Source organism: Synchytrium microbalum, assembly GCF_006535985.1.
Source record: "Synchytrium microbalum strain JEL517 chromosome Unknown SmJEL517_scf0061, whole genome shotgun sequence".
In the NCBI taxonomy this organism is placed as follows: domain Eukaryota; kingdom Fungi; phylum Chytridiomycota; class Chytridiomycetes; order Synchytriales; family Synchytriaceae; genus Synchytrium; species Synchytrium microbalum.
The window spans coordinates 5,777-20,645 of NW_022158410.1; the positions used below are offsets into that span (position 1 = coordinate 5,777).

Genomic DNA, 14,869 nt, shown 5'->3' on the forward strand with positions numbered 1-14,869 from the left:
CAGAGGAAGAGCTCCTCTCCTTACGTATGGTTGGACGGTGGATTTCGTTCGCACATTCAGGAAATCCAAATAGCGAGGCTAATGGTGGTGGTCCGACTTGGCCACAGTATGAAGAATCGAGTGGATGGAAACAGGCTGTGTTGGTAGAGCCTGGATTTGGAGAAGAGACTGATGTTGGAATGGATTTCAAGTGTGATTTTTGGGATTCTGTTAGTGATGAGTTGCATCATTGACTTCGCTGAAATTACAGTGGGCAATGGTTTGTTAGTGTTTCTAAGACTTGTATTTTCCTGACTCTATAAATACCCTAACTATTGCATTTTTGCCATCCAGCGCAATGTTCCATTGTTTACACCAGTTGAATAAAACTAGTATTTCTCGCCAAGTTGGATTTTCGAAACCACGGAAAAGGAGGAATGCATTCCTGTTTGACTTGTATTTCAGGAAGGACCACACAGGAAGACAGTAAACAGTGGGACTGACTGAAGATGTTTCAAGGCAAGATGAGCGAACACCATCATACTGGCATCGCAAACGGCGTATTGACTTCAACGAATCAAAAGAAGCAATAGTCATTGAGCTAGGGACTTCTCCAGCGCCATCATCGCCTCATCGAGGACAGAAGAAGAATACGAGCTCCGTTGATTACTAAGACGCTAACATTCAGCCAAACACCAAGCAAACGACCAAAAGTTCCCTCTAGCTCTTGACTAAGTCTCACCCAGCAGGGTCCTAATCTTCTTCGTGTGCATACTGTGACATGTTCAAGCTCTTGTTTAATTGTTTAGGTTTCCGCAGTCACACCTTGACGGTATCGTGAAGGTCGTGTTGGATTTACTCGGATTATGAGATTGTATCCTATTATAAGGAGCTACTAATATCTTGTAAGAACAAACAAAAGGTTAAAAAATGTAGAGTAAGACTTGGCTCCTCTTTGCAAACTAACTGCCCACAAACGAAAGCAATTTCAGCTGCAACATACTGAAATACCAGCAAATCTTCATCTCCAAAGGCACCAGAAACGTCAAAACGCGATACGATAAAGCAGCGGTACCCAGCACCCTCCGCCGATTCGAAGAATGCCATTGAGGGCCCTCAACCACATTCCGTCCTCGATGTCCGATGATTCTAAAAGTTCATGATTCTGTCAACATAGCCGGCGATGGTTCACGTTCGACGATCAATCGAAAGGCCCATATCGTAATAGTAAGTCAACGTGTCGTTTAATCAGGTAGCGAATTATTTGAGGGACAACTGTTGGCTTCCCAAACTCGATTTCACAGGCTAGTGGGTTACGACTTGTGATAGTCGCTGTTGCTCTGTTGAAGCTCCTAGTATGAGTCCATCGATATGACATGGAATCGAGAGATCTTGTTTCGTTGAGATGGGTCAAGGGCTCTCTCAGTTCTTCTGAGATTTGATGAACTTGTAAAGCGAGGAGGCGTTAAGGCTTGGAGTGGATCCACGCATCTGCTCACTCTTGATGAGGCCTTACGGCATCGTTCCTTCGATGTGGGTATGAGGCTTGCTCCGACATTAATTGAAAGTTCAAGTTGGAACTCGACGCTCCCCACCGGCCAGCAAGTAAAACCACAATGACGTTACGGAACAGTCTTTTCTGGTTTGCCCATGAGAGCGGTGAAGTAAACTGGCTATAAGGAGTCAGACTCTCCATTTCTGTGTTGATTCGGAATTCATCAGGTGATACGTTTTTAAACGGGTTAAGAGAAAGAGCTGTTCCAACCATCCCCTCAAACACGTACTCTGTCCAGATCACGACATAAAATGAAATTGCAGATGAACTTGGCTGTCACGGCTGAGAAGGATACCAAGGAAACTGTTGATATTGGCGGACGGTATCGCAACGAAATTATGAACGTTGTTACAAAGGTCGAGACTTCCAACAACCACTGAAAATGGAGCTGTTAATATATATCAGTCTCGTTTATACTAAATACTAAACAAACTGCATCAGGTACTAATACAACTTTCGAGCAGCGAGACAGGTTAATGAGCGAACGCGATTCAGCCAGCTTTGAACCGCACAAAACCAACCATCACGTAAAGCGTGGATAGTAATTTCTGTTTAAACACGCTTTTAATGCCTTTTGCTGTTTGAATTAAGTGTCTCCCCACATTGTATTTCTCGATTTCTCCAACATTTCTCGGCCGCCTGCTGTAAAAACAGAAACCCACAGCGCCTTCATTCGTAGCAACATACCCAACAAAGATGAAGCACGGACCAAGGACGACGGTCATGCACTTTACAAGGCACTCTGATATTGTAGGCTCTTGTCCCCTTCTCTCTTAATCCAACGGACATTCGCCACATTGATGCTCAGATTTTGTCCACTTTGGAACTCTAGATCTGTGGGGACTGAGGCAGCCAGAAGGTAAGTATTCGATGGATGCACTCATTTTATGTGCATTGCTTGCCTTTCTTCGCCATGTTTGTATGGTTTTTTGACCGTCATCTCCAAGTTGCCGCTATTGACATTTGACATCAAACTGACCGAAAACAATAACTCGTCCATTTGCAAATAGACCAAGTGCACCAAAGTGTTTCTCTCACTCTACTGGGATACAGGACGCTAATTACATCAGGTGATACTCGTTTCAGCCGAGACGAGGAGTTAGCCATTCCAAGACATCCTGAACACGCACTCTCGTCCACAATTTTGGTTTTATCTCAACCAAAGTGTTAAAACACTCGACACAAGATGATGCTCATTTCAGAGAGCATCGGTCTTGCTGTTGGTGGGACTTTAAGCATCAGTTCTCCGATGCGAGGGTAATGTTTGCGCCGACATTGACCCCTTTCCTTAATACGGAGGGTTGATGAAGGTATCGACGCTTCAGTTGGCAGACTAGTGGAATGAAAGTGATGCGTTGGAGTGGCTCCCTTCGTTTGCTGTTGTTGTTGCTTTAACTCCTCGATCCCTCACTCTGGGCTTCTCCTTTTGTTTAGACATGCTCATACCACACACTGGCTACATGGATTCAAGCTGCTGATTCTCTATTTGGACTCAACGGGACGACATCAGGTGATACTCGTTTCAGCCGAGACGAGGAGGTAGCCACTTCAAGACATCTCCTACACGCACTCTCGTGCTTACGTGGTTGGGTCTTAGTACTGATGGTAGCTTACACCACAAAACAAGTACCTCAACGTGGGTAACTATAATTGAGTTATTTCCCTATTGCAACTTTCCTGTTGGAATATAGGTACTGCAGCCAATGCCGGTCTCAACCCTGGAGAAATGCAGAGGGCCTATACCACTAAGATCCTGTGAACCGTCTATAGTAGAATATACAGAATAGAGGGATGTATCGGAACGTACTGGATAGGAGAATGTGTCGTTTCATAAATATATTCTTGAATTTTACAGAGCGGTCTGCCGACAGCTGAAACGACGTCTCAAACTCCCAACGTATAGACAACGCGTTAACTCCAGTACGTTCTCAGAGAGAGGTATAGACTTGAAGGCCTCATAATGAAGTACAGTGAGCAACGACCAATTCATTCTGCTACCTCAGGCTCAGTTGAAACAGCACATTGCGGTATAAGTAGGTCCCCTTCACAAAAGTTCCTACAATTAAAGCAATGCAGCGGCCCAGCCCCCTCTAAATAGCTAAACGGGTCATTTCTGAGGTCTAAAAGATACAGCGATCACAGGCACCGACTTCTAGCTCAGTGAACGGCTTCACGGAGGTCCTCCGAAAAGAGACTTTTATCGAGGAGGCCTGCGACCAATTCCAATGCCTGACTTAGGGCAGATTGTATGCGTCCAGACTAAGTTGATTCGAGACAAGCGCGAGATGGTTTTGAAAATCAGTCAGGCGCAAACCTGTGACGTCGAATTCTGGTGGCTACGACGATACGAGACCAACGGCATAACAAGTGAAACGTGTATAGAGATAGAGTCCAGAGCGATGAGATGTGTTATGGCATGAGGTTCCTAGTATTGTTGTTTGCAGCGAGTCGATGTCATTTCAAAACTTGGAACTTGCTTTCCCGAGGTTTGAGGTATAGAGTCTGATTGAAATCATTATCTGACCGGTGAACCTCATGCAAGCAGAACTATGATCTAATCGCCTCCTCTCCCGTTCTTCTATAAAGTGTGATCTTGAGGTCGTACGTCGATAATGTAAATCAGCAAGTCTGCACAAGGTCACACAACAGAGACGCGAGACTCAAAGGAATCGCTCATGAACGTGTGATTCGCTCACAGGAATCAAGTCATTTCATGGAAACTACGAAGAGATCGAGCGGTGTTTAACATTCGCTAATATGCAAACCAGCATTTTCCGTTTGATGATTATTTAAACATGTATCTTCCATTACTGTATAACTACTCGTCGAAGTAACTACTCTTACATACTTGGAGTAAACACTGGCGTACTAGCATTCGTTTATGAGGTTGTAGCTTTGCGATAATCGATATATCCAACCAATCCATTCCCCCGCCTCTGCATTTCAGACGCCATGGAGAGGTAGTTGGGCGATATTGCATTCTTCTTTGACTTGTCCTAATTTTCAGAAGAGCAAGAAGTGAGCTAAAATAGGGTCTTCGTAGCAAACACGCAATCTTACATCAGACATCGTGACATTTGGCGTAAACGCATATGGCGTATTGACTTTAAATGAGCCAGAAAACGCGATTGCCATTGGATTGAAAAGTACTCCAACAGCATCACCACCATATCGATCATGGAAGAATAGTGCCAGGTCTTGATATGATTCCTAAATTGTTATTGAGCATTAGCTCAAACTTTTTTTGTTGGCGTATCGAACACCAACGAGATCAAAACTCACCTCTAGCTCCTGCACATATCTCTCAGCAGGATCCCAATCGTCTTCCTGAGCATCCTGCAACACTCTCAAATTCTTGTATTGCTGTCTAGCTTTCGGGAGGAGCGAGGCATCACATGTGAGGTTCTGACGGTATCGTGGCAGTATTGTTGGGTTTAATCGGATTATGAAGTCGTAACCGGTAGTTGGTGTAACAAACAGTTTCTAAAGACGAAGAACGCTTAGCTTATGGCATGATATTAGCCAGATCTTTTTTGCTGCTTTGCTGGCAAAAAAGAAACTCTCGAAAGCAGAACATTGGTTTACCAGCAAATCATCTTCACCGCAACCACCAGAAACACAAGAGCTCCATACTTTGACTGCTGCAGCAGCCAACGCTCTCAGCCGATTCAGTATAAGTCCATTAGGGGTCTTGAACCAAGTGCCCTCTACGTCTTCTTCACTCGCGACAAACATATCCTTCCCACTACCTCTCATCTTAAAAGCTTCCGACACCTTATTAATAACCTCAGCCGTAACACCACCGACTGACAATTCCACCAATAACGCGTCCGTGCTCCATGAATGTGTAGCCAACAAATACAACACTCTCATCATTCCCACAAGATGTAACGAGGGTGATGTCCACATCGCACCACGTTGTGAGTCAGTTACGACTTTAGCACATATTACTTCGAGGACTTCATCGGATATGAAGCGAGACAGAAGGTGTGATGAGACCCATCTCTTTACGAGGCGAGTTATAGATGAATACGATGGGAACCGAGTGGCAATGTTGGATATGAGTGCTGCGTGGCGTGGTTTACGGATGTATAGATGTTCATACTGTGTTTTAGCTCGTGTGAGCACATCCCGTTGCTTGATATCAAGTGCGACATTAGATAACTGTCGTTCAAGTACGACAAATTCACGTTCATTTTGTATAAATAATCTAAAAGCAAATCCAGAGGGTATTGTCACGTCTGCCCATCCTTCTTTCATTTCATTAGAGTCTGGGGCAGCTACTTTGGCAGTTACTCCAGGCATGACTTGAGCTAATAGCTCAATCATCTTGATCAAGAATGCTACCTTGAATTTATGTATGGCCTGTAAATCGTCTGGCCATCGATTCGAGGATTCAAGTTGGACTATGACTTCCATAGGTGAATTGTACGACGGAGAAGACGACGTCGGGATAAATACAGAAGTATACGTCAATTCAGAAGATATGGGTATCAATGACGTGACAGACAGTGGCAAATCATCCATCTCTCGTAGTGCTTTACCCAACGATGCTAAAGCTTCCATCACTGGTGTAAAACTACTCGGCCTTAATTCATGTATGCTGCTCAGCATAACATCTAATTGTGTACCCCATATCGTAGCAGTGACTCCAACATGTCTCTTAATCAAGTACTGGATCATTCGCGGCAAGATGCCTGAACGTCCAGTTGACTCATCAGCTTCAAAAACGACCGAGTACTTTATGCTGCCGTCACGGAATCGTCGTACTTCAGCCTTTTCACCCCACAGTTGACAGAAAGCTTTCGATGCATCGTGATCGTTGGCATCTGGACCCATTTTAACGGCCTTCATGGATTCTTCTGCGTCTATTAACATTCCGATTTGAAGCTGTCGTTCTTGCTTATTATGTGAAGTAGAGATATTTATCGGTGTTGGTTGTAACGGAGGTGATCTGACAGTCACGAGTTGGAGGCGAGATCCAAGTGCTTGACTTAGAACTTCTGGTAGTCGTGATATTAAGTAATCGTGTTGAGAATGTACATCAGTACCATCGTCTAGTCGTGGTATAGGTAGCTGAGTAGCTGGTGTTGTAATCCTGATCGACGTGTCATAATGTGAGTCCAACGTTTCTTGACAATAACGCGGATTCTCAACAACTCAGCACAACTTACGTAGCAAGCATATCAAACTTGAGCATTCCTTCTTCTACATTCCTTAAGAACAGAGCCTCAAACTTGTCCTCAGTAGAATTATTGAATAGCATAATAGCGAGTTTCGCTTCATGATGCAATTGCAATAAACCGTGTTTTGATACTTGAGCGGCTAGATTCAGGCGACCTGATGGATCAACGATGACCACTTCAAAGTGTTGCTCAAATGTTGCTTCCGAAAACTACCGATATCAATACGATTAATGTAGCGCCTTTTTTGTAAATCAACTGCAAGAGTTTGGAACTTACGTCAGGAGTCGACAGTGGCTTAGCATTAGAAGTCAGAAACCAAGACTTCTGTACAAACTCATTGGAAGCTACGAGCGAGCGCATTCAGTTATTAAGCTGACCTACAAAGAGGATTCAACCAATGGACGAATGCTCACCCATGAACTGCATAACCAACTTCAGAATCTGATAGGAACTCAAACTTCCACCTCCAACACCCTTCCCACTAGGGCCAGTCTTTACAAGCCATGCCATCAATACAGAGCACAGAAATCCATAATCACCAAGTCCTCGTTGACGCAACCATACTTTGACGAGGATGGAAGCGTCCATCAGGGCTGGAGTTCCTTGAATGGCGGTGTACATATAGTTCAGATGTGAAATATATGATGATTCGGAGAGGATTGATGTGTTATATTTGGGAGTTGGTGGCGACGTTGGTGATCGCACCGAGTTTCGTGATGGAGCGAGACGTGACGCTGGGAAGAGGGATGGCGATATGCATGGTAGGATACGAATCTGGAAGGACGAGGATGTGTCTGTTTCTGATACATCTAGGAAGACGGAGTAGGAAATAATGAGCTCTGGTTATGGACAGTGTGGTTCATATCGTCTTTTTTGCAACTTACCAGAAAAGGAAATAACCAATGCCGAGCGACATGAATCTAATACTTGATATGTCAATTCTATTCCCAATCCCTTCTTCTGCTTGTTCAGCTCGGAAGCAATCACAGCCAAGTAGTAGGCTCTCTTATAGAAGTATCGATGGTTGATGTGATCTCGTTCTCCAAATATTTCCTAATACAGCCCCAAAAAAAAACTTAAAGAGCAATACTCCATACCACTACCACTGCGGTTGATACTTACATCAGGCATTTGAACAGCCATATCCACACTCTGAGCGTGTTTACTCTTAGAAATAGTCTTTAACAAGTAACTTCCAATAATGGAGACTTTACTTGGCCGTTGGAATGCAAAGCTGCATTTGATGTCTCCTGGAGGTGCAGGTGACGGGAATGGGATGCTGACACCTTCTGAAGCTAATGTAGATTGAGCTTCTTCCAACTAGAACGAGCAAACAAAACTGGGTAAAAAATCACAAATTGGTATAACAAAATGTGTTGGTTCAAACTTACAGAAACTTCATCACGAGGCTCCAAAGTATCAAAGAAGTTCTTCAATTTATGCAACATGCCATCCAGAGTCGTCATGCGTGTGTATTTGACTCGGACCTCAGAGAGCATCTCTTCAAGCTAACGACGATGGGTGTTGGGAGTGAGTGTGGCGAACACAAAAAACCCATATATGAAGATTTATACCTGCAACTTGAACAGATTCGACTTGAACAACTCTGAGGTATCCTTCAGTTGTTGTATCTCGTCGTGGGTTGGAGGTTTGATATGCGTCGTCCTCTTTTTTTTTCTAGGTGGCAGCTTTCCATCAGCATCTGCTGGTGACTCTGCTTCAACACCACCAAGCATATCAGCATGATCGTCATCAATGGCGCTTTGTGTATCAGCCATATCGTCATCACTGCTATCTTCTGCTGTAGCTGCTTTCAACACCAAGTCACCGTCCGACTTGTTTAGAGAGTCCATATGGGATTGTTCTTTTGCCAAATCAGCTTTTATGACATCTAATAATGCAACGGATGGATCTTTATCGAGCTTGTGATGGTTTGAGTCAGGTATGGAATCGTTGTTGGAATCGTTGTTGCGATGTAGTTTCTTTCCACCCGGTTTTGCGATAGTGTGTTTGATGCTACTCTTTTCTGATCGCATGAGGTGTAGAATGGATCTTGTTTTAGACTGACTTGGTACATCCTATAATGTTTGTCGAATGTGTCAACTTTTTTTTTCTCAAATGTTGGTGCAGCCAAAACGACTCTGAACTTGACAAGGTACGACACACGTAAAGGGACAAGATCCAACGCATTACAGCGAAAAACACGTACCTCCGTAGCAGTTCTCTTCTTCTTTAGACCTGGCATCTTGTCGTTTTGTCAACAAAATGTTGAGTGTGATTTTCTGATTCTAAAAAAAACACGCTCACTTCAGCAAACGCTCGTTGCCGAATAAGCGAATCGCAGACGCCCGGAACAGGAGCCGAACGTCTTTATATAGTATTTACACGTGATATTAGAGTCAAGAACTATCATAGAACTAGCTCGTCCAAACACTTTTCGATTGCAAACGAGACACGCTCAAAACGACATATTTAATAACTCACAAGCGCACTACAAAAGTGCAGGTCAAGTAATGACTGATTCATTGGCACCCGAATCAGCGTGGATGTTACCGTCTAGTCAGCCTGGTAAGTGGGCTCGAAAGAGGTTCTTTTGGTCTTGTAAATAATTCTCCTCGGCTGGATAACAAATCGTATGACTGGCAACATAAATCAACTACTGACGGCATATAATTCATATAATTTATCATAATCCTCCAGCATTAGGTGAAAAGATGAATCGTCTTCCACCTGCTCTTGAACCTCATGACCACAATCGGCAAGAGTTTCCGCAAGCATTGATTGGGTTGGATGGCAAAAAGAACATGATACAGAGCTTATTCGCTCATGAAAAGCCTCCTCTACTTCCGCCTCTACAGAATCATAGAAACACGTCAGGTACGAGGAGAGATTTTTGTATAGTTCTTCTCCTTTCTGGGCTAACACTCCAACACCTTATAAAACGCGAAATCTCCATAAAATAATCATATACATACAGGCGTAAGATTCATCCATCAGGACGCAAACGCTCACGATCATCACATTCAACCTATGTCGAACGTAAGCCTTATTTGTCTTACATCAACAAAACCCAAATGAACTTCCTTTGAGTTTTGAGTGATCGTTTCATAATATAATACAGGTACAAGAGACCACTCCACAGCCAAGTGAGGGCGGCAATCACTCTATAGATATCCCTGTTGGATTATCGAGAAGAGACTCAATCACATCAATCGCTTCATCTACTGCATCGGACAATCAACAACCATCAGGTAACCTCCTAAAAGAAAAGAGAATCGACTGATTTGATGATCTCAGATATCTGAAATGAGATCTAAATATCATCTATCATATCTTCGAAATGCGATTCTTTCAAAGCCATCAAAAAACTGACATCAACATTCAATCATCGTGTAGGAGACAAGAAGCGTCAAAAGAACAAGAACGGTCAATTTATCAAACAGAATAGTGGTCTCGAAACCGATTCAGAGACTGACGCTGTCTCCAATACTGCTACTCTCACGGGTGACAAGTTGCTCAAGTGTGAAGTTGAAGGGTGCACCAAGTCCTACGAAACAAGACAGGTAAGAAAATATGTTGATGAAAGATTTTGTAGCTAGTTCCGCTTGATATCGATTGAGTCTGACTCGACCCAACCTACACTCCTTAGGGCCTGAAGTGGCATTTACGAACAGTACATGACAATCAAGGTCGACAGGTAAATAATCGTGATCAACCACCTCCACAACCTTCTCGTCGATCTGAAAGACGTAAGCGATCGGCTAAAATCGTTTTGCTGAATGAAGGAGTCCTGAATTGAACTTATATTTTGTCGCTGCATAGCAAGACGAGGCATGTCGAGGTTGAACAGTGGTAATGGCCATTCAGATGATGAATCTGATGGCAATCACTCACGTCTGCCGTTCTCTCAAGAACCTCCATCATCTGGAGGTGCTTCTTCATCACGCCCTAGGAATGGACGAAGAGATACTGGTCGCAAACATGGACGTGGGGATAGTGATGACGAAGGAGATAATGTAGATGTTGGTGGAGAAGGGCATGATGATGCTGGTGATGACGAAGGTATGATTCAATCGGCTACGCTCCAGCTTTATTTCGAAACTGAATCTGACAATTCGACCATTTAGAACCTGATAGTAAAAAACGTCGACTCAATAATGGTACTACAAGCTTCAATCGTCCCATGGAACAATCTTCCAGCCAACTAATTGGAAAATGGTATTGTGGAGTCAAGAACTGCAACAAGAGTTACACTTCTAGACAGGGTAATTTATATGCCAAGTCTGATCACATTATGAGTATTTCCTGCCCTATAAGCAAATCACCACTTGAATTCATACTCACTAACATTTTTTGTCTCAGGATTTCAATATCATTTGATTAATGGTCATATGAATGAAAGGCCATTAATGATTACAGGACCTCATGGATTTGGTATGTGATATAGTATATGGTTGTCTATGCCAATGCATGATCTAACTCTACTCGTTTCATAATTCCCTCCATAGTTCTCGACAATCCAGATCAACTGATTGTCATATCGTCACCACATCCCGTTGATGTGGCACCAATGACCAAAGCTCAGCGTGAATCTACTCGAGAACGAGAACGCGAGAGAGCACGAGCAGAACGAGCTGTCAAAGAAGCCATAGATAATGGTATGTTGATTGCTCTACCTTTTGAATTCGTCGGAGAAAAGAGTCGAAGTCTGCCGGCCTACGACCACCTCGTCTCTAATCACCACCATTCCTTTCTGTAGTCAATGCTGCCAATGCGCGAGAACGTGCTCTTTCTAAGCGTCGTCAAGAAGTAGCAGATGAGCCGAGGACTGCCTTTCTCAAGGAATGGGTAAGTTTGACCCGACGGGATCTGCAACATACTGGCGTTGACTGGGTAGATTTTTTCGTCCAAACTTTTCAAACTTTGCCTCCATTTTACAGAAATCACAGTATCCCAATATATGTTGCATTTGTGATAAGCCAGGCGAGCCTGGTGATGAATTGGTAATCTGTCAAGGAGCTGATTGTGCAGTCACAGTTCATGAAGAATGTTATGGTATCGTTGGCTTGCATCCTTCGCAAATACCACGATGGCGTTGTGATCGATGTGCATACTTTGATTCCTCTCTTGCTGTGAGTTTGCCTTTTTTTTACGCAGCGAACCCAAAACTCACCAGATTTACATTTTCTTCTATTCAGACTTGTGTACTATGCCCTTACCGTGATGGTCCATTCCGTCGCGTAAAGGGAACAGACCAATGGGTCCATATTGTATGTGCAGTGTGGGTTGAAGATGTCGAATTTGGAGATCACGAACGAATGTGTGACATCACACTCGACAAGATCAAGCCTACGGCTTGGGAACCAGTGTGCTCTATATGTACTGATGAAAAAGATGCTGCATATGGTGTCAAGATGCCATGTCACGCATACCAATGCAAAAAATCTGTACACCCAATGTGTGCGCATAGTTATGGAGTGCTTGAGAATGCTGATGATGAAGTTTCGAATGAGGAGGATGAGCAGGAGGATCCTTTTTACGTGTTTTGTAAGCAGCATGGGAAGAATGGTGATCAGCCAAAGGTACGGTAACGAACCATTTATACTCGTGTCCGGGAAATTTTGTGCTTACGCTTTTCTTTGCTTCACTCAATCTTTCTTAGTTGCAACCTTGGGCAAAGTGGGTATCTCAAAAGCACAAAGGACTTGCTAAAATAGCAGATGCTGCACCGCAACATGGATCAAGCTCATCTGACATACGAGCTGTATTTGAAGATGCCATGTCGAAAAAGTCAGCTCAAGATGCAGAGCACTTCCGTCATCTCGAACACGATATATGTAAAATGACTGCTCAGCAAACCTACTACTCTGCAACCGAAGTTCCACGACTAGAATACGAGATGGAAGCAGCAGCCAAGGATATTGCAGCATGTAATGCTGAATTGGAACGATTACGCGCAGATATGAAGCTCTTGGAAGATTCTTTGGCTGCCATTGCACCTGCATTAGGTATTCCAACTGGTCCTGATATGATGAGAGCAGCTGCTGCTAAAGGATCTGCGCATGGTCATAATAATAGTAATAGTAGTAGTGTACTGGATGCCTTTGTGAAATCTGGAGAAAATTTGCAAGTAGCATCTCACTATCAGGATGTATTTGCTTCCGTATATGCTGCTCAACTTGGCGGACATGATGAATATGATGACGATGATCATGATTCAGTACGAGTCAGTGGTGCCAACAGGACTACTCACACACATAGAAAGAAGACTGGCAGTAGTAGCAGTGTGAATGGTACAGGTGGTGGTGCAATGAAACAAAAAGGTCTGGCACGAACTATAGCAGATCGCCAAAATGCATTGTTGGCTGCTGCATTGGCTAATGCTGGTGTATGTGACACGTGCAAGTCGTTGGAAGCTCCACCGCCGAGGCCTTCTGCATCGAGAAGTAGCCCTTCGAAGGCTGTGAAGAGTGGGAATGAACTTGTCGAGTGTACACAGGTACATTGTTTGGTCTTTAGACGTTGTTTTTTCTTCCTTTGGGGTGGCTAGTATCTGACATGAAGTTTCTCCTGTTCGCTATTAGTGTCGAAAATTGTGGCATATCGGATGTGTTAATCCTCCATTATCAAGGCCTCCTCCTCGTGGTTATGCTTGGCTGTAAGCCATCGTTTCGAAACTTTTCTGTCTTTGCTCTTGCAACCTGATTCCTTTCCTCACAAGCCTGCCTTCTAAACCTAGATGCGAAACCTGTGACGCAGCCATGTCTGAAGAAGAAGCAGGATCTGAACTTGATGGATCTCTACCACCTGGTACAGATCAAGAAGGATCAGATACTGATGCTGGTGGTGCAGCACGTAAACGACGACGAACTGTGCCGCCTACTAGGTTGAATATGTAAATTAAGAGTGTGAATTTGGGGACTTTTGAAATGCTGGGCTTGATGTATATCAGAGGTTGTGAATATGGATGGTGCTTTTTATATCTATTATTTGAACGAGGTGGTGTTTTCTTTGCTTGCTGTAAGATATGTATATTTGGTGTGTTTGAAACAAGAAACCTTTTTTATACCATGATTCGTTTGTATCTAATTTGGTATTGTTTAGCATTTGTGGTTTTCAAAGTTCGAGATTGAAGCACCTGCTTGAATAATATGCTTTGACGAATCCATCTTTCTTTCACAAGTTTCAGATAGCAAACAGTCTTGGCATTTAGCATGGTTTCTGGAATTGTGTTTCTCTGGTACATTCTTCAGAATTTGAGGTTGACATAGAATGGACGCAATTTTGATTTCTAATGCCATTTCGGTACCCTGGCAACGACTCGACTCATCAGCCATACTTCCACTGCCTACGGCAGTGACTTTTGGCTAGTAGTTTCTGATTTGACTTTTCTGTATGTGTCAATGATTGCTTGGATTTTCAGCAAACGAGTTTATCATAGCTGCAGAAAAATCATTCCTCCATTACAGTTGGTTTCTAACAAGCCGAAAAGGCGACATCTGGACTCGAGATTCCGTTGATTGTCCTGATGTGATCCGGATTGTAAAGTGCGATGTTCGGAGAATGAAGGATAGTGTTTGAAACGGACGCGACCTGGGTCCGCTGGGTCCGTGAGTCCGGTCTGTGTATCGAGCCACGAACTGCCTTTGAAATTCTTGGAGGATGAGGTTGGAGCTATGGTTGGAGAAGCGTGGGGATGCTGTTACATTGTCGACATTTGTCGTTTTATTTCGCAAGTGATTCGATTCTTACCAGTGTTTCTTTGGTGAGTATAGTTTCAGAACGTTGTTTTGCTCTAACATTTGTGTCTTTAAACCTTTGGTCCATTTGTGGTAAACCCAAAAATGACAAATTCAAATGTACGATTTATTTGGCCTTCTTTCAAACTTTCCCTCATCTCAGGTGACATTATAATACGGAGGTAGCTCTCCCCTAGTCTACGATGGTGGTTTACCGTTGCCTGCATCACCAATTCTTGGAGCAAGGCGTGAAAGCAACGATTGTAGACGTATCTCAGGATGTCGTTACTTGCAGCTCTGTCCTTGTTAACTTAGTTGTTTGAAGGACACGTCTCCATAGCACTTGTTGGTTGGACTCATTGATACGTTTTTGATTTGAGCGTATTTTCCGTCTCAGACTCTGCTGACGA

At 43.5% G+C, this 14,869-nt stretch overlaps 2 protein-coding genes across 2 annotated transcripts; one reads left to right on the plus strand and one right to left on the minus strand.

Moving 5' to 3' along the window:
• Nucleotides 1-4,413: 4,413 nt before the first annotated feature.
• SmJEL517_g05826 (uncharacterized protein) lies at nucleotides 4,414-8,965 on the minus strand (the record flags this gene model as incomplete). Its single annotated transcript, XM_031171752.1, has 12 exons — nucleotides 4,414-4,530; nucleotides 4,595-4,744; nucleotides 4,817-5,017; nucleotides 5,120-6,632; nucleotides 6,709-6,929; nucleotides 6,997-7,064; nucleotides 7,134-7,529; nucleotides 7,605-7,773; nucleotides 7,843-8,040; nucleotides 8,112-8,228; nucleotides 8,295-8,798; nucleotides 8,930-8,965. The coding sequence occupies 12 exons, from the start codon at nucleotides 8,963-8,965 to the stop codon at nucleotides 4,414-4,416; spliced, it is 3,690 nt and encodes a 1,229-aa protein (XP_031022262.1).
• Nucleotides 8,966-9,233: 268 nt separating this feature from the next.
• On the plus strand, nucleotides 9,234-13,619 carry SmJEL517_g05827 (uncharacterized protein; the record flags this gene model as incomplete). The annotated part of the gene is made up of 16 exons (XM_031171753.1): nucleotides 9,234-9,288; nucleotides 9,421-9,597; nucleotides 9,698-9,759; nucleotides 9,842-9,971; nucleotides 10,117-10,283; nucleotides 10,370-10,469; nucleotides 10,543-10,782; nucleotides 10,848-11,018; nucleotides 11,083-11,154; nucleotides 11,229-11,378; nucleotides 11,480-11,568; nucleotides 11,661-11,852; nucleotides 11,919-12,302; nucleotides 12,383-13,219; nucleotides 13,305-13,378; nucleotides 13,460-13,619. The coding sequence occupies 16 exons, from the start codon at nucleotides 9,234-9,236 to the stop codon at nucleotides 13,617-13,619; spliced, it is 3,060 nt and encodes a 1,019-aa protein (XP_031022263.1).
• Nucleotides 13,620-14,869: the final 1,250 nt, after the last annotated feature.